At 52.6% G+C, this 24793-nt stretch overlaps 1 protein-coding gene across 5 annotated transcripts; it reads left to right on the forward strand.

The window, feature by feature from the left end:
- The first annotated feature begins 3455 nt into the window (after nucleotides 1-3455).
- On the forward strand, nucleotides 3456-24028 carry SLC41A1 (solute carrier family 41 member 1). Of its 5 annotated transcripts, none has more exons than XM_053964053.1 (11): nucleotides 3456-3563; nucleotides 3887-5049; nucleotides 11457-11564; nucleotides 15009-15080; nucleotides 16499-16643; nucleotides 16736-16882; nucleotides 17687-17834; nucleotides 17907-17986; nucleotides 19778-19912; nucleotides 21555-21703; nucleotides 23823-24028. In XM_053964053.1, exons 2-11 carry the CDS (start codon nucleotides 4678-4680, stop codon nucleotides 24006-24008), a joined length of 1542 nt encoding a protein of 513 aa, XP_053820028.1. In that variant the 5' UTR covers nucleotides 3456-3563; nucleotides 3887-4677; the 3' UTR covers nucleotides 24009-24028. The 5 variants fall into 5 exon arrangements, with proteins under 5 accessions (XP_053820028.1, XP_053820031.1, XP_053820029.1 ...); XM_053964056.1 differs by having other exon boundaries at nucleotides 3460-3541; XM_053964054.1 differs by lacking the exon at nucleotides 3456-3563 and adding an exon at nucleotides 3573-3794.
- The last annotated feature ends 765 nt before the right edge of the window (nucleotides 24029-24793 follow it).

A 24793-nucleotide genomic window follows, 5' to 3' on the forward strand; every position in this document is an offset into this window, starting at 1 on the left:
AGCAGGAAACAGGGGGGAATTAAGAGATTATTGTGTTATTTTTTTCATCATCAGTCTCTGGTCTGGCCAGCCTTGTGGTATCTGTGTTTTCTTCAGCCTAATTCTGACCATAAATGAATTCCCTCCCAGCCCATAACTGGAACAAAGCTGACATGTGAGGCACATCCCCAGTGGCTCCATGACAGGTGTCCCTGTCCCTGCTGCCCCCCTGGATCCGCTGACCTTGTGGAACACAGGAAAGCCAGGCCCAGGTGCTCTCACGTGGCCACCAGCCCCAGGGAGGGACCTGCCAGGGGCTGCCCTGTGTTTGTCACAGCAGGCCCAGCACGTGGGGGACACAGGAACACAGCTGGGACCTTGGAAAAAAGGATGGAGATGGGTTTGTTTGCTTCCAGGCTGGCAAAACAGAACTTCCTGGATCTGCATTTCTCCCCCAGCTCAGGGCCAGCTGCTGACGTTCTGCCTGCCCTCGTGAGCTGCTTGTGCCCTGCAGTGACATCTGAAGGGGCAGATCCTGTTCTGTAACCTGCTCAGGTTTGTTTTCCTGCTGAGATTCCTGCTTGCAAGGAATTAAGAGCCCAGTTCCCTCAGGATCCTCGCTGAGGAGCAGCTGGGGCTCCATTTATGTTGTGACAGGCAGTGGGGGAGCCAGGACAGGCAGCAAAGGCACCTCTCAGGGCACTGACCTTTCTGTATCAGGATTTTTTGAGTGACTTTGGCCAAACCCTTTTATCCTGCTGGATTCTCCTGTGAATCCCTGAGGCCATTCCTGAGTGCTGGCCCAGAGCTGGGCAGTTCAGCAGTGCCAGAATCTCGTGGCTGCTGTAAAACACATGGGCACCACATTCCACGAGACATTCCATGATCCAGCACAGCTCAGTGGTCAACTCCTTCCTCTCCAAACATTTTTTGTTGCCTTTGCTACCTGCTCCCTGCAATTGGAAACCCAATTTCCTGCCCTTTCATCCTCTGCTTTTTTGATGTCAGCCTCGCTGGGGGGAGGTTTTATCTATTTCTGTTTTCTTGTCTCAGGCAGCTTTTGTCCCCACACTTCCACTTCCTGAGCCTGCAGCTGGGGAGCAGCGAGGTCACATTTGGGTGCACGTGGTTTTTGGGGAGGTGAGGGAAGAATGGAGGCTCCATCCCGGGGGAGGGATGGATTTTCCGAGTCAGGAAGGAAAGATGAAGGTGGAAGCAGAGCCTTGCAGCCAGGTTTGTTTGGACAAAGGAGAATGGAGGCTGGGCTGGAGGCAGGGTTTGGAACTCCAGTCCCAGCTGGAGTGTGGAAGTTGGCTGTGGCTGGAGTTGTGTCTCTGGATGTCTCAAGTTTTCCATGAGGTTTCTTTGCTGGTGGAGGTCCTGAGAATGAGTGAAATGACCCCAAAGGCTCCTCATCCCCTGAAATCCCAGAATCCCGGGATGGTTTGGGTTGGAAGGGACTTTACACTCGTCTATTCTACCCCTGCCATGGCAGGGACACCTCCCACTGTCCCAGGCTGCTCCAAACCCCATCCAGCCTGGCCCTGGGCACTGCCAGGGATCCAGGGGCAGCCACAGCTGCTCTGGGCACCTGTGCCAGGGCCTGCCCACCCTCACAGGGAACAATTCCTTCCCAGTATCCCATCTAACCCTGCCCTCTGGCACTGGGATGCCATTGCCCCTTCTCCTGTCACTCTCTGCCCTATAAAAAGTCCTTTTCTCAGTGCTGCTCTCTCTAATCATCTGTCCTGTTCTGCTCCACAGGTTCCTCTCATCCTCTTCTCCAAAAGCACCAAATATTCCAGGAGAATATTTCTCCTCCAGGAGAACACCTGGCTGTGCCCAGTTCTTGACAGGAGCAGACAGAACTGAAGCAGCAGAGCCCAGAGCTTTGGGTCACAATGGATCCCTGCCCACGACTGCTTCAGTTTCCTTCAGGGATGAAGTCAGCAGCTCCAGGCACGCCTGAGTGCCTGTATCCCTGTGGGAATGTGGCTCCCGGGCTGCCCTCCCCTTCCCCCACACACTTGCGGTGTCCCAGCCACCCTTTTTGGCCCAGAGCGTGTCTCCAAGGCCTGGAGCTGGGGTCACATCATCACCCTGAGTAATAACTCGCTGCTGGCTGTTTCCTGGGAGGAAAGGAAAGGCAGGAAGGAAAAGCAACTGCTCAAAATTTCCACTCACGACAAGAAAAAAAAAAATAAAAAAAAAAGGGGAAATAAAAGGAAAGCATGAATCAGAGGAGCTGGTTCATTCAGGAACACAGAATTCTACAGAGCAACAAGGACCTGACCTCTGTAGCAGGAGATTTTATGCTCTTTATTTATTTGTTGTGGGACAGTTTGGCATAAATAGAGGCAGAGTACGTGACAATATTGCTGACCTTTTGTTCGGGGCCGCCTCAGCCTGGCAGAGGCCTGAAACCCAGTGGGTACCACTGAGCACGTTGGGCTGCGGCCAGCCGCGCTTCCCGGGGTGGGGGACCGTGGAAGCACCCCTGGGGCAGCACTGCCGGGCACCCCTGAGCTGCCAGGGGGGCACAACGAGGCTTCCCCAGAGAGGGATCCCCGGACAGCCCAGGGAGAGCAGGTAAAGGCATGGGGATGGATGGAGGGAGGGATGGAATCCATGGATGGTTGGATGATGGATGGATGGATGGATGGATGGATGGATGGATGGATGGATGGATGGATGGATGGATGATGGATGGATGGATGATGGATGGATGGATGAGGGATGGATGATGGATGGATGGATGGATGGATGGATGGATGGATGATGGATGGATGGATGATGGATGGATGGATGAGGGATGGATGATGGATGGATGGATGGATGGATGAGGGATGGATGGATGGATGGATGATGGATGGATGGGGGATGGATGGATGGATGGATGATGGATGGATGGTGGATGATGGATGGATGGATGGATGGATGGATGGATGGATGGATGGATGGATGGATGATGGATGGATGGATGGATGGATGGATGGATGGATGGATGGATGGATGGATGGATGGATGGATGGATGGATGGATGATGGATGGATGGATGGATGGATGGAATCCATGGATGGATGGAGGGATGGAGGGATGGAGGGATGGATCCATGGATGGAGGGAGGGATGGATGGACAGACAAACGGAGGGATGGACAGATGGACGGACAGCAGGATGGATGTTAGAATGGACGGCAGGGTGGATGGAAGGACGGCAGGACGGACAGACGGACTGACGGCTCCCGCCCGCTGCGGGCTCGGCCGCACCACAGGCCCCGCCTGTGACCACAGGCCCCGCCCCCGAGCCGCCAAAGGGGCGTGGCCTACACGCACGGGGGACGCGCTCCGCGCCGGGGGCGGGGCCAGACGTGACGCCACGCGCGCCGGTCCAATGGGAGCGCGGCGCGGCGGGGCGGGCGCGGCCGCCATTGGCCGGCGGTGATGTCAGGGCGGCGCGGGGCGGGGCCCGGCGGGGCAGAGCGCGGGGCGGCGGAGGAGCCGCGGGTGCGCAGCGGGAGCGGAGCGGCCGGCACCGGGCGGTACCGGCACGGCGGGGACACGGTACCGGCACGGCGGGGACACGGTACCGGCACCGCGGGGACACGGGCGGCGGGACCCCGGGCACAGCGGCCGGGCGGCAGCTCCGCTCCGCTGCGCGCATTCCCGCGGGGATCCGCTCTGGAGGTGGCGGATCGCGGAGCTCTGCGGGAGGAGCCCCGGCCGCGGGGATCGCCCTGCGAGTCCCTCCCGGGTGGCCCTTCCCGGGGGCGGCTGTGCCCAGCGGTGCGGGAGAACAGCCCGGGGAGAGCTGGGGGTACGGCCAAGGTTGGAGGAAACGGCCCGAGCCCGCTGGTGCGGGCTGCCACGGGACCGCGGGGAATATCGGCTTTCCTCCGTGTGTTTCAGGTGACAGACGAGTTCCTGGGAAACCGCGTTAGATCCCAGGCTGTGCAGATGCCAGCCCCCACCCTGCAGCCTGCCCAGCTCCGTGAGTAGCCTCAGTGGGGACCTGCTGCTGCTCTGAGTAAGAGCTGGGCTCGCCTTGTGCTGCTGGGTGAGAAATTCTGCTGCGGGAGGAGGAGGAGGAGGGCGGCAGTGACACTCGAAGCCTGCTGGAATCGCTGGCTGTTCTGGCAGAAAGCCTGCAGGAGCCTTCAGACTGGAATTCTGCAGAGGGACAGTGCCACTGGAGGAAGTGGCAAAGCCCTGGCTGCAAGAAGAGCCTGAGTGGGATCATGTCTAAAAGCCAGTCCTCTCCTTCAGTGTTCCTTTAAGCTTCTGTGTCCTTCACTTCTTCTGGTTTTCCCTCTGCCCCATCACACCTGGGAAAAAAGCTGGGAAGAGATGCACTAAGGCATCACCCATCTCGGGAGGAAAGCTTGGATCCTGCCTCGGCGGCTGCTGCAGCACAGGGCGCTGGAGAGGAGCAGAGCCTGAGGGAATTGCTGCCGTTCCCAGCTCCTGCCGTGTCCCCTGCCCTCCCGTGCTCCGTGTCCCCTGGCCCCGGGCGCTGCTTGATGGGGATCTCTGCCGCAGGAGCAGGCTCTGCACTCCCGGGCGGGCGAGCAGGGCTGGCACAGCTCACCCCTAGATGCTGGAAAGGCCGTGTGGATAAGCTGCTGGCAGAAGATCCCTCCTGGAGCAGCTGCTGGCTGTAGGCCCACGGAGCCAAGGGTCAGGAGAGCCTGTGGTGCAGCATGACTTCCACGCTGGAGCAGAAGGAGAGCCCCCAGGCCAACGGGGCCGCGCTGCCCGTCGTGCCCGGGGACTGCCTGGCCAGCCCGGGCTGCACGGAGCCCACCGAGGGTTTCCTGGGGCCCGAGGGCACCCGGGTGGAAGTGGTGGTGCTGGAGTCGCGTGCCAACGCCAAAGGGGTGAGGGAGGAGGATGCCCTGCTGGAAAATGGCAGCCAGAGCAACGAGAGCGACGACACCAGCACGGACCGGGGTCCTGAGCCCGCCTCGCCCCTCAAGGAGACCTCGTTTTCCATCGGGCTGCAGGTCCTGTTCCCCTTCCTGCTGGCAGGCTTCGGCACGGTCGCTGCTGGGATGGTGCTGGACATCGTGCAGGTAGGGCCGGTGCTCCCCTGGCGCTGCAGAGCAGGGCTGGGTGCCAAAATGCAATGCCAAGGCTGGTTCAGCAACAGGGACGGGGGGAAACGGTTCCCTGGTGTGCTGGGTGGGGAGGGGGAGATGGGGAGCCCTCCATCCCTTTGTCCCAATCCTGGCTTTGTAAATTAAGCTCAGTTAATTTAAGGGGGTGGGAGAGGTGTGAGGAATGAAGGAAGGAGAGGGCACTGGCTCAGAGGAGAAGGTGCAGCCTGGGAACTGAGAGCACTCTGTGCATCACAGCTGGAGATAAATCCCTTCCCTGGTGGCACCCCAGCCCCAGGGACTGGCTCCTCTTGTCCCTTTCCCAGCTCAGCTGCTTGCTGTGCTGGTCCAGGCTCGTGCCAGCCAGGTTAATGTTTCTCTCAGTGTGTGCCAGGCCGTGTGGCTCATTCCTGAACTTCCTGCACCACTTCCCTTGTGCTCTGGAGGCATCCGGGGATGGCAGGAGTGTTCCCCCGAGCGGGCTGTGGAGGTGACTTTTAGGAAAGGCCAGCAGGGAGCTGGCAGTTGCCCCTGGATGAAAACCGAGGTGTTCCCTGTGGGAATGTGCCAGCCTGGCTGCTGCCTTTGCAAACCGAGGCTCCTGTGCTGCTCCCCGCGTTTCCCAGGCAGCAGATCAGCTCCTCCTGTGCCCTGAGCGCCAGGCTGGCCAGAGCCTCCCATCCCTGAGGCACAAAACCGGGCTCATCCGTGGCTTTGGGATGGGGGCACAGCCTTCTGGGAGCTGTGGGCAGCCAAAAACCGCTCAGCTGGGAGCTGCTGGGTGCGCTGGGCTGAGTGAACGAGCCCTGCTGCCGTGGGCAGGGAGAGGCTCCAGCGTCAGCCCCAGCCCAGCCCGGTGCCGGGAAGTCCGAGGGATTTTTTTGGGGTTTGTGGGTGGTCAGGCAGCCGCTCCTGCTGCTGTCCTGCCCAGAGCAGCAGTTTTCCCTGCGTGCCTTTGAGCTCTGCTCATGCCTGTGGCCTCTCTTGGTGCGACCTGCCGGGACAGCTGGGAAGTGACTCCAAACAGGAAAGGCTGGACGGGGGAAACTAATCCGGGAGAGCTTTACTGGAATCGTTTTCTGAAAAATAAGGACATTTCAAGCATGTTTTCCCTTCACAAGGTCCCTGCCTGGCTCTTCTGGAAGTTCCCCAAAGTGATTTGAACCCGACCTAAAGTTTTTCCTGGAGCAGGCACAGCCCTTGTGGCCAGGCAGGGCTGGGACTGCGGCTCAGCCCTGCGTCCTCCTGCCCTGATTTCTGTGGAATAAAACTTTGTAATTCCTGTGTCCCACAGCAGCTCAGCCTGTGCTGCCAGCAGCTCCGACTCCCTTCAGCCTTGGGATGAAACGAGCCGTGGGTGGGGAAGGGGGAGGATTTTTCCAGAACCTCAGCAGACCCAGGTCTGGTTCACCCCTCCAGTGCTGCGTGGGAGACGCTGGAATCCTGGGCAGATCCTGAAGGATCCTCTCTGCTGTGTTTGCCTCCCCAAAACCAGTTTATTTCCCTGGTGCTGTGCTTCTCACAGGAGCTGTTACGAGGATTTTAACACCTCCATGTCCTGAACTGAAATTCTTATTTCCTCTTCTCTTTAGCCTTCTTTTTTTGGCCTTTTTTAGTTTGTTTTTGTTGTTGTTTATTTGTTTTCCTTTTTTAGGTTTTGGTAGCGGGTTTTTTTTCTTTGCCTTTTTAAATTTTTTTTTGCCTTTTTTGGAGGTTTGTTTTCTTTTTGCCTTTTTTAGATGGCAATAGAACAGACACTTAACCCAGGACACAGCAGTGGTGCTCACTGCTGGAGCCCTGGGTGCTGCCAGGGGGAGTTGGAGTGAGGGATTCACCCAGCAAAACCATCCCAGAGTCTCCCAAAAATAGCCCAGGGAGAGCCCAGCTCAGCTGCTCCTGGAGGTGCCTTAAAGGAGGCCCAGCCTGAGCTGGGTGGGGGATTTCAGGTTCTGCTCTCAGCTGTGAGCACTGAGCTCAAATCACACAGAATCCCAGGATTTATGCTGGGAAATCCTCCCAGGATCAGCCAGTCCAAGCTGTGCCACCATCCCCACCCTGAGCACCGAGTGCCACGTGCTTGGGCACCTCCAGCCTGGGGACTCCAGACCTGCCAGGGTGACCTCAGGAGCCTCATTCTCCAGCAGGGAGAGGGCTGTGGTTGTGGGAAAGCTTCAGAGCAGATCTTACCTGTGTCCCTGAGAGTCAGCTTGGCACAAAATCCCAGAGGGTTTGGGTGGAGGGACCCAAAAGCTGATCCCATTGCAAGGCAGGGACGCCTTTCCCCATCCCAGGCTGCTCCAAGCTCAGCCCAGCCTGGCCTTGGGCACTGCCAGGGATGGGGAATCCACCACCCCTGCCAGGGCCTCTCCACCCTCACCCTGCCGTGCCAAACTGTCAGAAACATCAAATGGGGCAGGCACATCCTTCTCTCCCTCAGGATTTTTCATAGAGGAGCACAGAGGGAAGAAAGAGAAAACAATTTCTATTTCTGCTCCTTGTTTTTCCCCCATGTGGACTGTGTTTGGAGAATTGTTTACCTGGGGTGATTGCTTGGTTGGATTCTGGTGAGGATTGTTTGGGGCTGGTGGCCAATCCAATCCAACCCAACCCAATCCAACCCAATCCAACCCAATCCAATCCAACCCAATCCAGTCCAACCCAATCCAGTCCAACCCAATCCAGTCCAACCCAATCCAACCCAATCCAGTCCAACCCAACCCAATCCAGTCCAATTCTGTCCAATCCAGTCCAACCCAACCCAATCCAGTCCAATTCTGTCCAATCCAACCCAACCCAACCCAATCCAACCCAGCTCACCTGTGGCTGCACTCTCAGAGAGGGTCACAAGTTGTTAGTTAGATTTGGTAGTTAGAACAAGTAGGTTTGTAGTTTTAGTACCTCCTTTAAATAGTTTATTGATGTATTACAGTATAGTTATAATAAATTAATAATTCAGCCTTCTGAGCTGCAGTCAGACATCAGCATTTCCTCCCACCGGCTTCCCCTGCGTTTACAATAATTAAGGGGATTTTTATCCCTGGAAAACACCTTTTCCCGTTGAGGAGAAACAATCCCTCTCCATCCATCCCAAGCTTGCCTCCACTTTTTTTTTTTTTCATTTGCCTCCAAGGATTTTGCAAGCGCAGCTGGAATTTGGTGTTGCAGAGCAGCAGGAAGCTGCAGCTTGTTGGCTCAGAGGTGAGGGTGGGCAGACAAACACAGAATAACTGAACTCCTTCCTCACAGGAGGCTGGCAGGCAGGCTGGGATCTTCCCTTGTCCTGGAGAGAAATCCCTGGGCAGGGTGGCACTGCCAAGGACAGCTCGGAGAGGGCTGGAGCCTCCCTGAGCCTGGGAAATGCCCGGGTTAACACAGCTGGTAGGGAAAGGTGGCCTCAGTGCGCTGGGCTTGGAAGCAAAACAATTAAATAATATTTAATATTATATATATATATATGGCCTCAGTGGGCAGGGTTTTGGATCAAAAAATCAAAAAAAATTAATAATATATAATATTGTATATATGGCCTTAGTAGGAGGGATTTTGGATCAGAAAAAAATTAAATAATATATTATAGATTATATATATATATATATATATGGCCTCAGTGGGCTGCCTTTTGGATTAAAAAAATAAATAATATATAATATAATATTTTATATATATATGGCCTCAGTGGGCTGGCTTTTCGATATATATATATATATATACATATATATATATATATATATAATCTTGTATATATATATGGCCTCAGTGGGCTGGCTTTTGGATTTAAAAAATTAATATATAATATAATAATATAATATTATAGCTATATATATGGCCTCTGTGGGCTTGCTTTTAGATTAAAAATATTAAAAAAATTAAAATTAAAAATTAAATCATATATAATGTAATTTTTATATTATATTTTTATATCAAAATAAAATATATTTCCTATATTTTGCACAGGTGCCATTTGCAGGCAGAAGGCTGCAGAGGCACACCCAGCACATGCCCAGCTGTGCTCGGTGTGCTCCGGGCAGGCTGGGGACCAGGAGAGGTTTTGGGCGCTGGCCCTGAGCTCTGGGGAGCTCCCAGGGTGTGGCAATTCTCAGCTCAGTCAGAGAGAAAGAGAAGTTTTCTAAGCAGGCGAGAGCCTGGGGAGCAGTTGGGAAAGAATGTAAATAATTCTCTAATCTATCTTGTTGTTCACATTGTTTATAGATATTTTCTGCTCCTGTGTGTCATTCACTGCACACCAGTGGTGTGGGATGTTTTTACTCTAAGACCAATGAAATGAGTCTGGAATTGTCTTCCCAGGGAGGTGGTGGAGTCACCACCTCTGGATGTGTTAAAAAAAGACTGGACATGGCACTTGGTGCTGTGCTCTAGTTGAGGTGTGAGGGCATAGGTTGGACCTGATGATCTTGGAGGTCTCTTCCAACCTCATGATTCTGTGATTCTGTAATTCTGTGGTTCTGTGATTCTGTGATTCTGTGGTTCTGTGATTCTGTAATTCTGTGATTCTGTAATTCTGTGATTTGTGATTCTGTGATTCTGTAATTCTGTGGTTCTGTGATTCTGTGGTTCTGTGATTCTGTGATTTGTGATTCTGTGATTCTGTGATTCTGTGATTTGTGATTCTGTGATTTATGATTCTGTGATTTGTGATTCTGTGATTTATGATTCTGTGATTCTGTGATTCTCTGATTTGTGATTCTGTGGTTCTGTGATTCTGTGATTCTGTGATTTGTGATTCTGTGATTTATGATTCTGTGATTTGTGATTCTGTGATTCTGTGATTCTGTGATTTGTGATTCTGTGATTCTGTGATTCTGTGGTTCTGTGATTTGTGATTCTGTGGTTCTGTGGTTCTGTGGTGTTCTCTATATCTAGAAATAAGTCAGAGCTCATTTTCTTTGCCTCCTGAGCTGCAGTTTCTGTTCCCATCCTGCTGGACAGTGACCCCAGGGCTGTTTCTCAGTGAGCCTGCCGGGGGCTCTGGAGCCGTTCTGGGTTCCCAGCTGGGTTTCCCTGTGCCTGCACACCCTGCAGCTCCTCTCTGCTCTCCCCAAACAGCCGGGCCTGCCTCTGTCCCTCAGCCCGGCAGCTGGGCAGGCAGAGGAGTTGGAAATGCCTGAGGTAACACAGCTAGCAGGGAAAGGTGGCCTCAGTGGGCCAAAATGTAAAAAATAAGAGATAAGAAGATGTATTTTTATTAATAGTTATTATTTTATTTAATATTATACATAATATTATATTATTATATTATTTGTATTTTTATATTATATATAATATATAATAAATATAATATATAATAATATATATTATATAATAATATTTATAATAGATAATATAATATGTAATATAATTATATTTATTTATAATAATATAAATATATTATGTAGCATTTATATATGATATAATTTATATTATTATATAATAATATATTATTAATAAAATATATTTATAAGTATTATATTATTATATAATATATAAATTATATAATTTATATTATTATATAATAAAGGCTGAGATCCTTTGCTGTGCCTTGCAAATATATCTAAAAATATATATAATATATATTGATATAATAAGATTATATAGTATAATAATATATTACAAATATATATAATACTATATAATACATATAATATTTTATATAATATATAATCTTATATATAATCTTATGTATTATATGTATTATGTTGTATATTATTATAGTATATAATATATATATTACATATTACATATCACATATCACATATCACATATCACATATCACATATCACATATCACATATTATATATTATATATTATATACAATATATTATATACAATATATTATATACAATGTATTGTATATAATATATTGTATATATTATATATTGTATATAATAGTATATATAATATAGTATTGTTATACTATATAACATATATTCATATATTTTATATTATATATAATATATCTATTAATATATATTTTTTATATATATATATTTGCAAGACACAGCAAAGGCTCTCAGCTGGGACTGAGCACACTTCAGCACTCAAACCTGCCAGAAGCTGCAAGAGCTGGGAGAGGCTCTGCCCCTTTCCCTGCTCTGGCCCCGGCTGTATGAACGTTTTGTCTCTGGGCTCTCTCCCGGGTTTTTCTCTGCAGGTCGCTGCCTCGGGGCTGTTCCTCAGCCCAGCACGATGCTGTGCTCGCTGCTCCAGATGTCACAGGCGGGAGAAGCGCTGCGGAATTCCGGCTGTGGCAGCAGGGAGGGCACGGGGGTGTCTGCTCAGGGCACTGCCCGGTGTCAGGGTGGCAGCGGGTGGTGACACCCCGAGCACAGGCTGGCGTCAGCCACGCTGACATGTCCTGCTTTATCAGGTGTGCTTTCCTCTTGCAGCACTGGGACGTCTTCAAACACGTGACTGAGGTGTTCATCTTGGTTCCTGCTCTGCTGGGCCTGAAGGGGAACCTGGAGATGACCCTGGCATCCCGCCTGTCCACAGCTGTGAGTGCCCAGGGAGCTGGGGAGGGACAGGGGGACAAAAATTCCCCACTTTTGTGCAGGGAAGGCACAGCAGAGCTGCACAGGGCTATCTCTGGATCTCTGGCAGGTCCTCTCCTCCTCCTCTCCTCTCCTCTCCTCTCCTCTCCTCTCCTCTCCTCTCCTCTCCTCTCCTCTCCTCTCCTCTCCTCTCCTCTCCTCTCCTCTCCTCTCCTCTCCTCTCCTCTCCTCTCCTCTCCTCTCCTCTCCTCTCCTCTCCTCTCCTCTCCTCTCCTCTCCTCTCCTCTCCTCTCCTCTCCTCTCCTCTCCTCTCCTCTCCTCTCCTCTCCTCTCCTCTCCTCTCCTCTCCTCTCCTCTCCTCTCCTCTCCTCTCTCCTCTCCTCTCCTCTCCTCTCCTCTCCTCTCCTCTCCTCTCCTCTCCTCTCCTCTCCTCTCCTCTCCTCTCCTCTCCTCTCCTCTCCTCTCCTCTCCTCTCCTCTCCTCTCCTCTCCTCTCCTCTCCTCTCCTCTCCTCTCCTCTCCTCTCCTCTCCTCTCCTCTCCTCTCCTCTCCTCTCCTCTCCTCTCCTCTCCTCTCCTCTCCTCTCCTCTCCTCTCCTCTCCTCTCCTCTCCTCTCCTCTCCTCTCCTCTCCTCTCCTCTCCTCTCCTCTCCTCTCCTCTCCTCTCCTCTCCTCTCCTCTCCTCTCCTCTCCTCTCCTCTCCTCTCCTCTCCTCTCCTCTCCTCTCCTCTCCTCTCCTCTCCTCTCCTCTCCTCTCCTCTCCTCTCCTCTCCTCTCCTCTCCTCTCCTCTCCTCTCCTCTCCTCTCCTCTCCTCTCCTCTCCTCTCCTCTCCTCTCCTCTCCTCTCCTCTCCTCTCCTCTCCTCTCCTCTCCTCTCCTCTCCTCTCCTCTCCTCTCCTCTCCTCTCCTCTCCTCTCCTCTCCTCTCCTCTCCTCTCCTCTCCTCTCCTCTCCTCTCCTCTCCTCTCCTCTCCTCTCCTCTCCTCTCCTCTCCTCTCCTCTCCTCTCCTCTCCTCTCCTCTCCTCTCCTCTCCTCTCCTCTCCTCTCCTCTCCTCTCCTCTCCTCTCCTCTCCTCTCCTCTCCTCTCCTCTCCTCTCCTCTCCTCTCCTCTCCTCTCCTCTCCTCTCCTCTCCTCTCCTCTCCTCTCCTCTCCTCTCCTCTCCTCTCCTCTCCTCTCCTCTCCTCTCCTCTCCTCTCCTCTCCTCTCCTCTCCTCTCCTCTCCTCTCCTCTCCTCTCCTCTCCTCTCCTCTCCTCTCCTCTCCTCTCCTCTCCTCTCCTCTCCTCTCCTCTCCTCTCCTCTCTCCCGGGACAGAGGCTGAGCTTTGTTTGCCCCCTCTCTCTGGGAAACAAACAAATCCCTTTGTTTGACTCCCTCTCCATTGTTGGGATCTTGGATCCTTTCTGTCCTGGCCACAGGGACCTTGTCCCTCCTGGCCCTGGCCACCTTCTGGCCACGGGCTGCTCAGGGGGAGTGCCTGGGACAAGGGCACTGTTGGCACTTGTGTGTCCCCTCCTGGGGCTGGCAGGAGCAGCTCTGGCAGAGGAACCAGACTGTGGCAAGTCAGGAATGCAGAACTTTGCCCCGTCTGCCCTGGTGGCTGCAGGAGGGGCACGGGGACACCAGCACAGCTCCTGTCCTGGTGCTTCCTCCTGTCCCCAGGCTGACCCCCGGAGGCTTTGGCTTCTGCCTTCCCTCCTGTGCCTCCTCAAAATCCTGGAGTCACGGGGTGGTTGAGGTGCAGAGCACCTCCAGATCATCCAAGAGGCTCCCGTGCCTGGTGGCACAGGAGGATCTCTGGTCCCAGGTGTGTGGAGGGAGCTCCTCTCTGCCCAGAGCTCCCCCAGCTCTCTCCACAGCCTGGAGTTCTTTCTCAGACTCTGGCTTTCTAATTAGTGCTGCTTTAAGGCACCTCAGAAATTCCTTCCACAATTAAGAGGCAAAACTCCCCCATTAGTTAAAGGATTAAGTGACTACAGCCAGGTTATGTTAATCCCAGCCTAATTGCCATGTGGCTGGAATTTTAACGTCAGGCTTCATATGGAGCTCAAATTCCTGGGCTGGCTGTGCTGCTCCAGCCAACTTTTTGTTGGTTTTTCCCCATTTCTTCCTCCTCTCTGCCCACAATGATTTGTTCCAGAGATGGAAGCATCTCAGTAAAGCACATCCAGCCCTTCTTGCAGGGGGATTAATTAATTAGTGATTTCTGGTTTTCTTCTTTTCTTTTCCATCTGAGAGGAGGAGATTGCTGCTGTGCTGTTGTGCACAAGTTTGAAGAAGTTTAGGATGCAGCACTGTAGGTTTGTGTGTCATAACATGATTAGCTAAGAAAGCTCACACTGTAGCATGACTCCATAAGAAGAAATATTTAAAGATTGGGTCAAGAACATAAACATCCTTGTTGGCAGTGTTTTATTGGTCAATAAATCCTTGAAAGGTCTTGAGACCTTCTGAGCCATGCAGTGAAGATGTGAGCCTAAGAAAAATAAATCCCATCATCTGGAAAACTCAGAGGTCCCATCTCTAGCTCCTTCAAAACTCAAAATGCATTCCTTCAAAATGCACTCCAAAGTGCATTTCCCACTCCAGTGTTTGAGCCTCTCCCTTGTTTCCTGAGCTCATCAGCTTCTAATGGTGCAAATTGGATATAAAATCACCCATTCTTCCCATAAAAAATAAATCCCATAATCTAAAAAACTCAGAGGTCCCATCTCTAACTCATTGAAAATTCAAAATGCATTCCAACATGCATTTCCCACTCCAGTGTTTGATCCTCTCCCTTGTTTCCTGAGCTCATCAGCTCCTAATGGTGCAAATTGGATATAAACTCACCCATTCTTCTCATAAAGACCCTGGAGGTGGCAGGGAGGAGCAGAGCTCGTGCCCTGCAGCGATTCCTCTGGGTTATTTTGGATCCTACACCAGGAATTAAAGCAGTTTCCACCTCCTGCTCCTGGCTGGTATCACCCACGGTGATATTTACTGGTTGTTTTTTTTTTATCCTGCTCACCCTGCTCAGCCTCTCCCCGTGCCAGCTGACCCCTGTGCCAGGGCTGCCCGCTCCTCTCCGTGTCCCCACGTGGCTCCAGCCTTGTTTGCTCAGCTTTTCCCGGGAGCAGGAGGGTTTGTGCTGCTCTGGCAGCAGGGGCACGGAGCTGACCTGGGGCTCTGCAGCCCCGGCCCGAGGGGCAACCTGACCCAGCTGGGCCCTGGCCAGGCGTGGCTGGGCCAGCAGAGCGAGGGCAGTGAGGAGTGCAGCGTGTGGCTGCAGGGGCACAGAGAGATCTCCCTGCTTTTGCAGCATTCCCGCCAGGTTTGTGGTTGGTGCTGACTCCCCTTTTTCTGCTGGAGGGTTTGAGGTCCCCTCCTGCTCCTGGCACGCAGGAATTTGGCTGTTTGCAGGTGTGAAGTGCTGCCAGGCTGTGATTGGTGTCTGATTTCCTCTTGCAGGCTAATATTGGCCAAATGGATACACCCAAAGAGCTCTGGAAGATGATTACAGGGAACATGGCTCTGATCCAGGTGAGCAGAGGGAAGGGGAATATTTACAGCCAGGGCAAGTGTGGGAGGTTTGAATGCCTGGGTTTTGCTGTTTGCTGTCAATGTTCTGTGTCTGATGGGGGGCAGGTGGCACCTCTGTGGCCCTGCAGGTTGGACTGGGTGTTGCCATGCTGGATTCTGGTCCCCCTGGGTGGGGTATCCCTCTTGGAATCATAGAATGAAATCATGGAATGGTTCGGGTTGGAAGGGACCTTAAAGCTCGTGCCGGTTTTTGGCTTCCTTTTTCTGCCTCTGTTGGGGTGGGGATTGAAGGCACTTTAGTTGGTATTTCATGTTCAGACTCAGGTATTTGTTATTTCTTGTCAATGTTCCAGCCTCACAGCAGTGAGTTCTGCAGTCTTTCATTAACCAGGCACAAAATGGCCAACTATCTCTTGTTTCAAGGCCTTTTAAGGCTAAACTACCCAATTAAGAAATGACACCTTGATTATTTTCCATTTTAACCCAATAACTGATCACTCAAAGCCTGCATTGTGGACTTTTCTGTCCAGTTACAAAACACCACCCAAACCCAGGGAGAAGAAGGTGAACAACCAGCCTCTGCCCTAAAACCTCCATCTTGCTTCATATTTATTTCTAAATTCTGAAACCCCAAACTCGAAGTTTTCCACACTGTGACATTACACACTCGTAACCAGCTCCACACCCGTAATCCCAGTGCTGTTAATCCATTTTGGAAGCCTTCCCACAGCCTCAGGTCAGTGCAGTGCTCTCCTGGGAGTCGGAGTCTGTCAGCACAGAAAGTCTAAAATTCTCAGCATCCAGAACTCCAACGAGCTCGTCCATTTCTCATGGGCAGCGACACCTTCCACTGTCCCAGGCTGCTCCAGCCTGGCCATGGCCACTTCCAAGGATGAGGCAGCCACAGCTTCTCTGGGCATCCTCTCACAGAACCACCAGGTTGGAAGAGATCTTAAAGATCATCGAGTCCAACCCAGCCCCAACACCTCAACTGAACCCTGGCACCCAGTGCCACATCCAGGATTTGTTAAACACACCCAGGGCTGGTGACTGCACCACCTCCCCGGGCAGCCATTCCAGAACTTTATCACCTTTCTGTAAAAAACTTTTCCCCAACATCCAACCTGAATTTCCCTTGGCACAGCTGGAGGCTGTGTGCTCTGGTTCTGTCAGTTCCTGCAGACAGAGCCCAAGCCCAGCTGAGCACAGGCACCTTCCAGGAGCTGTGGAGAGAGCTGAGCTCACCCCTGAGTCTCCTTTTCTCCAGGCTGAGCACCCCCAGCTCCCTCAGTGGTTCCTCACAGGGTTTGTGTTCCAAACCCCTCACAGCCTCGCTGCCTCCTCTGGACACACTCAAGCTGTCCCCACACCCTGGGGCTGTTTTGGTGTCTTGGTGACCCTGTGCTCTCCATTTCCAGGTCCAGGCCACCGTGGTTGGCTTCCTGGCCTCCATCGCAGCCGTGGTGTTCGGGTGGATCCCAGATGGGCACTTCAGCATGGACCACGCTGTCCTGCTGTGTGCCAGCAGCGTGGCCACTGCCTTCATTGCTTCCCTAGTCCTGGGTGAGAGTCACCCCTCTGTGCACCTCTTCCTGAAATTTTAACCTCCCCTCAGCCTTATCCTGGGTTTTTTTTTTGCCTCTTCCTGGCTGCAGGCATGATTATGATTGGGGTGATCATCGGCTCCAGGAAGATGGGGATCAATCCTGACAACGTGGCCACGCCGATTGCTGCCAGCCTGGGGGACCTCATCACCCTGGCTCTGCTGTCAGGGATCAGCTGGGGCTTGTACAAGGAGCTGGGTGAGGAGCAAAAGGCTCAGTGTCTGCCTGGTCCTTGCTGTGGCTCCCTCTCATTTCACCCTCTCCCTCTGTAATCATCTTCCTTGCGGTGTGTGGGATTCCTGCTCTGGAAACCCTGCTCTTGGCAAACTGGGATGGTCTGGGATCTCAGGACACTCATTCTCTTTTAGGACACACAGGTCTGGCTGCCCCATGCCACCATTTCAGGTGACAAGACTGGGAGGCTATTCCCCAAAAATCCACATTTCCAGGGACTTTTAATTTCCTTATTCCTCCTTTCTTATTTTCTTTTCTTCTTTCTTATTTTCTCCCTCGGTTAGGCCTAGTTCAGGTTAGGGGAGGGGATGGAGCTTCTCACTGCCTTGTACACCTTGTACACCTTCCAGGGGCTTGGCTGGGGCTGGAGCAGTGGGAGAGGCAGATTTGGGTTCCATCTGCTGAGCTGTCAGCTCCAGCTGGGGATCCTCGGGGCAGGGCTGCAGCTGGAGACCCCCAATTTCCTCCTCCTTCCTCCTCCTCCTCCTCCTTCCTTCCCTGGGACACGGGGCTGTGCCTCAGCCAGGTTCATCCAGGGGTGAAGGAAGCAGCACTGGGAGATCCTGCCCAGGGGTGGGAAGTGGGGATGAGAGCTGGAATTGCAGAGACCTCACTGAGATCTGCCGGTGTTTTACTGGGTACAGCTGAGACAAGGAACCACCAGCAGAGTCCAGGCTGGCCTGGACTTTCCCTGCTTTTCCTGGAGCTCCTGAGGGACGTGGCCTTGATTTCTCTGCTTCTTCTTCTCCTTCTCCCCCCCCTGCTCAGAGAGCAAAGCCTTCGTGAACCCCTTGGTGTGCGCCTTCTTCCTGTCCCTGCTGCCCATCTGGATCATCATTGCCAGGAGGAATTCTGCCACGCGGGAGGTGCTCTACTCGGGCTGGGAGCCCGTCATCATCGCCATGGCCATCAGCAGGTGGGCCTGGCCCTGTCCCCAGAGCCCCCCCGGGCTTAGCCCAGCACTGACCTCCCCCCTCTCCCCCTGCAGCGTCGGGGGGCTGATTTTGGACAGGACGGTGTCGGATCCCAACTTTGCTGGGATGGCAGTTTTCACACCAGTCATCAATGGTGAGTCCTGCCCCGCCCCGGGGCTGCAGCTCTTGGCAAACTGGGATGGTCTGGGATCTCAGGACACAAAGGTCTGAGTGCCCCCGTGCCACCCTTTCACCCTTTGCTCTTGGCAAACTGGGATGGTCTGGGATCTCAGGACACAAAGGTCTGAGTGCCCCCGTGCCACCCTTTCACCCTTTGCTCTTGGCAAGCTGGGATGGTCTGGGATCTCAGGACACTCACTCTCTTTTAGGACACACAGGTCTGGCTGCCCCCATGCCACCCTTTCAGGTGACAAGACTGGGAGGCTATTCCCCAAAAACCCACATTTCCAGGGACTTTTCATTTCCTTATTCCTCCTGCTTGGTGGAACACCCCCATCTTCTAAAATATTTGCCTTGCGGCACCTGGCAACACAAAAATTTGTATTTGTGCCTTGGAGGCAGGAAATCTGTTTGGTTCTGGTGCAAAGTTTTCACTTCCTTTCTGCCTGATGAACCAGGAAAAGTAATTTTTAAATTGTTTTTTACAGTAGGTGGAGTTAATTTCCAGCCAGCGTGTCTTGTGCTGGCGGCTTTCACAGTTTTGTGTGAAAAATAATAGTTTTGAACTTCCTGGGCCTGTTTTGGTGCCTGACTCATCATTTCTCTTCCACCTTGAGCTGCAGTAACAGAACTGCTTCAGTTTTATGCAGGGGCCTGAGGGGAAAAGCCACAGCTCTGTCCCAGCTCCTCACATCCTGCAAAAGTAGAACTGGGGTCAAAACCAGACCGTCCTACCTAATTCCAGCAGCTGGCACTTCCAGGTCTGCTGGCTGTTGAGAGGAGCTCCTGGAGGTGTCTGGGCCATCCCCTGAGTGCTCTTTGTGCCCTGCAGGTGTGTTGTGGTTGAGATGGTCACAATGCAAAGCCACACTCCATTGTCAGAAGGCTTCAAACCCCAATTTGTTACAGCATGCTTGCTTTTCATACGTTCTTACAAAACTCATAAGTTGACACTCATTGGTCAGGAAAGACAAAGTGCTCATTGGAATAGGCAGCTGCAGGTTTCTCTTATTCTTTTTTCTCTTCTCTTCCTTATTTTCTCTTATTTTCTCTTCTTCTCTTCTTCTTTCTTTTGTATCTTCTCTTCTTCTTTCTTTGTTATTTTTTCTTTCTTTCTTTCTTTCTTTCTTTCTTTCTTTCTTTCTTTCTTTCTTTCTCTCTCTCTCTCTCTCTCTCTTCTCTCTCTCTCTTTCTCTCTCTCTTTCTCTCTCTCTCTTTCTTTCTCTCTTTCTTTCTTTCTCTCTTTCTTTCTCTCTTTCTTTCTCTCTTTCTCTCTTCTTTTCTCTCTTCTTTTCTCTCTCTTCTTTTCTCTCTCTTCTTTTCTCTCTCTTCTTTTCTCTCTCTTCTTTTCTCTCTCTTCTTTTCTCTCTCTTCTTTTCTCTCTCTTCTTTTCTCTCTCTTCTTTTCTCTCTCTTCTTTTCTCTCTCTTCTTTTCTCTCTCTTCTTTTCTCTCTCTTCTTTTCTCTCTCTTCTTTTCTCTCTCTTCTTTTCTCTCTCTTCTTTTCTCTCTCTTCTTTTCTCTCTCTTCTCTCTCTTCATTTCTATCTCTTCTTTTCTCTCTCTTCTTTTCTCTCTCTCTTATTTTCTTTCTCTCTTATTTTCTCTTCTTTTCTTTCTCTCTTGTTTTCTCTTCTTTCCTCTTCTTCTTTCTTTCTTGGTTTCCACATCAAAAGCCTTGGTAGGAAATTCTTTCGGGGGTAAACACGGATCCTCTCCTCAAACTCCTCTGTGGCTCACAGAAGTCTCTGTAAAACCTCTTCCACAGGTGTGGGTGGCAACCTGGTGGCCGTGCAGGCCAGCCGCATCTCCACCTACCTGCACATGAGCGGGGAGCCTGGAGACAGCCCCGGGACAGCCCCTCGGAAGTGCCCCAGCCCCTGCAGCACCTTCTTCAGCTCAGGTACGGCCGTGGAGGGCAGGGCTCGGTGCCAGCTGGTGCCTCCCTGCAGGGCAGGTGGGCAGGGCTGTGCTGGGGGGGATGTGGGTGAGAGTGTCCTGAGCTGGCAGGTGATTTGTGGAAGGTGAGGAAGGCAGGAGCCCACCCTGAGATGGGAAATGTAAACCCCATCCCTCCTGCTTGTTACAATTTTGAAATTAAGGGGCTCTCAGGTAAAGGCATGGGAATAGGAATAACAGCTCTTTATTGGGAAAATGAAAATACAAATGCAATAGTACAAAATAAACCCCAAAAACAAACACTGGCAGAGTCAGAGCCTGCCCTGGCACCTGTGGATCAGGGTGTGGCAGCAGTGCCATTCCATGGGGGCTCAGCCCTCCTGCAGTGCCAGCTGTGCTTCTGCTGGAGCAGGATCCTGGACAAGGCTGGAGTTTTCCTCTGGAGCTCCAGGGCTGCTGGAGATGGGCCTGGGCTCCCTCTGGGAATGCAGTGGGGCAGAAAGCTGCTCCTCTGGGAACGCAGTGGGGCAGAAAGCTGCTCCTCTGGGAATGCAGTGGGGCAGAAAGCTGCTCCTCTGGGAATGCAGTGGGGCAGAAAGCTGCTCCTCTGGGAATGCAGTGGGGCAGAAAGCTGCTCCTCTGGGAATGCAGTGGGGCAGAAAGCTGCTCCTCTGGGAATGCCATGGGCAAAGGCTGCTGTGGTGTCCCAGAGTCTCAGATTGTATCCAGGTAGGAATGCTTGGCTCCTCCCCTGGGCGGAGCCTCTCCCCATGGGATGATGGAATTTTCTCAGCCATGCAGGGACACTCAGTGGCCATGATAATTAATAATTAATGGCTCATTAACAGAAGAGATCTCCTGGAGGGAGGGTTGGCTGTGGAAGAGATAAAGAGAACTGCCCAATGAGCAGAGAACTGCCCCAGCTCTGACAGATTAATAGAACACACACATTGCCTTGCAGTCTAGGACAGTGGGAAAAAAAACTTCACAGCTTGTAAAAGTTGTGAAGTTGGTATGATTTATTTCAGTTCCTTAAGGACGTGTGCACTTCTGAAAATTCTTGAGTCTGCTTTATCTTCTAACCTGTTGCATATGCATAAAAGATATATGCATATGCATTAAAGTGATTTATTAATTTTATGGGCCTGTGCAGGTTTTTAGTCACGTAGTTGTAATGTGATGTTTATAATTCAGATTTCATTTTTTCTGTTTGTTTTAGTCTCAAGGTTAGTGGGAGGCCTCTTTTTATCTCTCTTTAGTATTCTTTTCTGAGTAGTTTTGAGTCTTCTTTGTTCTCTCTCTGTACTCACTTTTTGTGAGTACACAAGTTAAAAGACTAAACAAAAAAATCCAAAACTGGTCTGTAGCCCGAGTTAAATTTCTAACCCCCTGTTTCAGAAGGGACCCACAGGATCATCCAGTGCAGCTCCTGGCCCTGCACAGACACCCCAAAACCCCTGCCAGCCTTCAGCCTTGGCTCATTTAATCACAGAATGGTTTGGGTGGGAGGGGACCCTAAATCTCATCCAGTGCCACCCCTGCCATGGGCAGGACACCTTCCACCAGCCCAGGTTGCTCCCAAGCCCTGCCCAGGCTGGCCTTGGACACTGCCAGGCTCTAAATCAGGCCTGATGTCCCCTTTGCAGACGTGAACTCCCGCTCTGCCCGCGTGCTCTTCCTCCTGGTGGTGCCCGGGCACTTGGTTTTCCTCTACACCATCCACTCCATGCAGGGGGGACACACCACGCTCACCCTCATCTTCATCGTGTTCTACATGACAGCAGCACTGCTCCAGGTGAGCTGGGGACCCCTCGGGGGGCTGGGCTGGCTCAGGGGACACGGGGGTCCCCTGCAGCGGGGGCTGCTCAGGTGTAGGGTCCCTGTCCCTGCCAGGAGATGCTGTGCTGGGCACAGGGATCCCTGGGCAGCTCTTCCTGGACACCTGTACACACAGTTTTCCCATCCTGCCATTCCTGGGGAGTTTCAAGTCTGCCTTTTGTCTCCTTTAAGTCCTTTCGGTAGCCAGAGTGTCCTCATCGGTCCTGGGGGGTGATGTGGCAATTTGACCAGGCCTGGTGATGAAAAGAGGATGTGGAATTTGCAGGGAATGTCTGCCCTGTGCTGCCCTTTTACCTGGCATTTCCTGGAGCTGTGGGAGCCCACAGGGATGTGAGGGACACACAAAAACAAAGGTTTGAGAGGATCCACTGCAGATTTTGTCTGTTTTAAATACCAACGTGAGCCTCTTGCTGCACTGGAGCAGATGGAGGAGAAAATCCCACTTTGGCAGGGCAGAAAAGATGTTCCTTTAAAAAAGTTGATCCCGTAGAAAAGTTGATCCTTTAAATTCCTCTAAAAAACCAAAAGTTACTCTTTTACTTCTGGAAGCCAGGTGTTGCTGGCCCTGCCTGAGCCGTCCCCTCTCTGCCCCACATCTCCTCAAGCTTGTTCTGGTTAGAGCTGAAAATTCAGGTGCAAAAATTGAGACTTTCAGCCCAAATTGGGTGGTGAGAAGAAGCTAGAGGACAGGCAGAGGCTGTGAAGGACACAGAGGATTTGGGGTGCTCAGGGAGCCACTGAAACTCTCCAGCTCCTCTTTGTTGGATGCAGCTGCAGAGAGCAGCCCTGGGGAGGGCGGTTCCAGCTCCAGTTTTTGGGATTCCGGGAATTCACAGAATCACCAGGTTGGAAGAGACCTGAAAGATCATTGAGTCCAACTCAGCCCCAACCCCTCAACTGAACCCTGGCACCCAGTGCCACATCCAGGCTTTGTTAAACACACCCAGGGCTGGTGACTGCACCACCTCCCCGGGCAGCCATTCCAGAACTTTATCACCTTTCTGTAAGAAACTTTTTCCTGATATCCAACCTAAATTTCCCTTGGCACAGCTGGAGGCTGTGTGCTCTGGTTCTGTCAGCTCCTGCAGACAGAGCCCAAGCCCAGCTGAGCACAGGCACCTTCCAGGAGCTGTGGAGAGAGCTGAGCTCACCCCTGAGTCTCCTTTTCTCCAGGCTGAGCACCCCCAGCTCCCTCAGTGGTTCCTCACAGGGTTTGTGTTCCAGACCCCTCACCCCTCGCTGCCTCCTCTGGACACGCTCCAGCCCCTCCATGTCCTTCCTAAATTGGGGGCCCAGAGCTGGACACAGCCCTCGAGGTGTGCCCTCACCAGTGCCCAGCCCAGGGCAGAATGAGCTCCCTGCTCCTGCTGGCCACACCATTCCTGCCACAGGCCAGGGGCCACTGGCCTCCTTGGCCAGCAGGGCACACGGCTGGCTCATGCCCAGCCTGCTGTCCATCAGTGCCCCCAGGTCCCTTTCTGCCTGGGCACTGTCCAGCCACACCATCCCCAGCCCGTAGCACTGCAGGGCTTCTTGTGGCCAGGGGGTTGTTGTCGTGGCCAGGGGGTGGTTGTTGTGGCCAGGGGGTTGTTGTCATGGCCAGGGGGTGGTTGTTGTGGCCAGGGGGTGGTTGTTGTGGCCAGGGGGTGGTTGTTGTGGCCAAGGGGTTGTTGTTGTGGCCAGGGGGTTGTTGTTGTGGCCAGGGGGTTGTTGTCGTGGCCAGGGGGGGTTATCATGGCCAGGGGGTGGTTGTCGTGGCCAGGGGGTTGTTGTCATGGCCAGGGGGTTGTTGTCGTGGCCAGGGGGGGTTATCATGGCCAGGGGGTGGTTGTTATGGCCAGGGGGGGTTATCATGGCCAGGGGGTGGTTGTTGTGGCCAGGGGGTTGTTGTCATGGCCAGGGGGGTTATCATGGCCAGGGGTGGTTATCATGGCCAGGGGGTGGTTGTCATGGCCAGGGGGGTTATCATGGCCAGGGGGTGGTTGTCGTGGCCAGGGGCTTGTGCTGCCCTGCGGCAGGCAGAGCTGCTGTGGGATTGCAGGGCTCAGGGGCTCTGGCTGCCCTGGCTCTTCCAGGTGCTGATCCTGCTCTACATCGCTGACTGGATGGTGCACTGGATGTGGGGCAGGCACCTGGATCCCGACAACTTCTCCATCCCGTACTTGACAGCTCTGGGGGACCTCATTGGGACGGGGCTCCTGGCCCTCAGCTTCCACGTGCTCTGGCTCATCGGTGACCGGGACTCCGATGTTGGGGATTAAATCTCCCTGCTCCTCCCTTCCCACAGCTCTCCTCCTTCCATTTGTTGTTTCTTTGCTTCCCCCTCCTGCCACCCCACCCTGGATGATTTCACCTTTGATACTGGATTCTCATTATTTTCAATGGGAATTTTACGTGGTTTATATTTCAAGCCAAGTTTGTACAGAAAAATCTATCTAGTTTTAGGAAGGACAAACAAACAAACAAGAAGTGTAACGAGACAATCACTAAGTGCAATTTTCGTAGCAGTTATGTCTGAACCAAGGTTCCAGTGCAGTTCCTGCTCAGTCAGATCATGCAGGGAGCCCCCCCTGCCCCCTCTCTCGAGGTGAAGGGCTGCTTTTTTCGCTTCATAAGCGTTTTAAACCCTGCAGGTCGAGCTCAGGTTCCTTTAGCTGAGCTGGCTCCTTCCAGCCAAGTACAACCTCGTGGCTCAGGGCACGGGGTACCCCTGCCTTGGCTCTCTGAAGCTCCAGCCTGGGCCCACATCCAAAACTGGGGAGTGTCTGTGAGGAGGATGGTGAGGAAGGCTCCTGTGTTCACCCCAGGAATGCGAGTGAGCTCATTTGAGAGCCCCAGGCTGGGCTCTGCTGGCAGCTTCGGGCTCCCTTTTGCCACCCACCCCAGCCTGCAGCTGCCTCTGCCTCGGTGAGCCCAGCTCAGCTGTGCTGAGCTTCACCCACGGGGGCTGGGGGCTCTCCCCAGCCGTCCTCCCCCCTGCCAGAGCTCCTCTGCAGGACCTGCTGGAGCCCTCCCTGTGCTGCTCTGTTTCCCTGGCTCTCCTCAG

Source organism: Vidua chalybeata, chromosome 24, assembly GCF_026979565.1.
Source record: "Vidua chalybeata isolate OUT-0048 chromosome 24, bVidCha1 merged haplotype, whole genome shotgun sequence".
Lineage (NCBI taxonomy): Eukaryota > Metazoa > Chordata > Aves > Passeriformes > Viduidae > Vidua > Vidua chalybeata.

Coding starts and splice junctions, on each gene's coding strand:
- SLC41A1 (XM_053964053.1), top strand. CDS start 4,678: ATGACTTCCACGCTGGAGCAGAAGGAGAGCCCCCAGGCCAACGGGGCC. Junction 5,050..11,456: donor TGGTGCTGGACATCGTGCAG/GTAGGGCCGGTG, acceptor TTCCTCTTGCAG/CACTGGGACGTCTTCAAACA. Junction 16,644..16,735: donor CATTGCTTCCCTAGTCCTGG/GTGAGAGTCACC, acceptor TCCTGGCTGCAG/GCATGATTATGATTGGGGTG.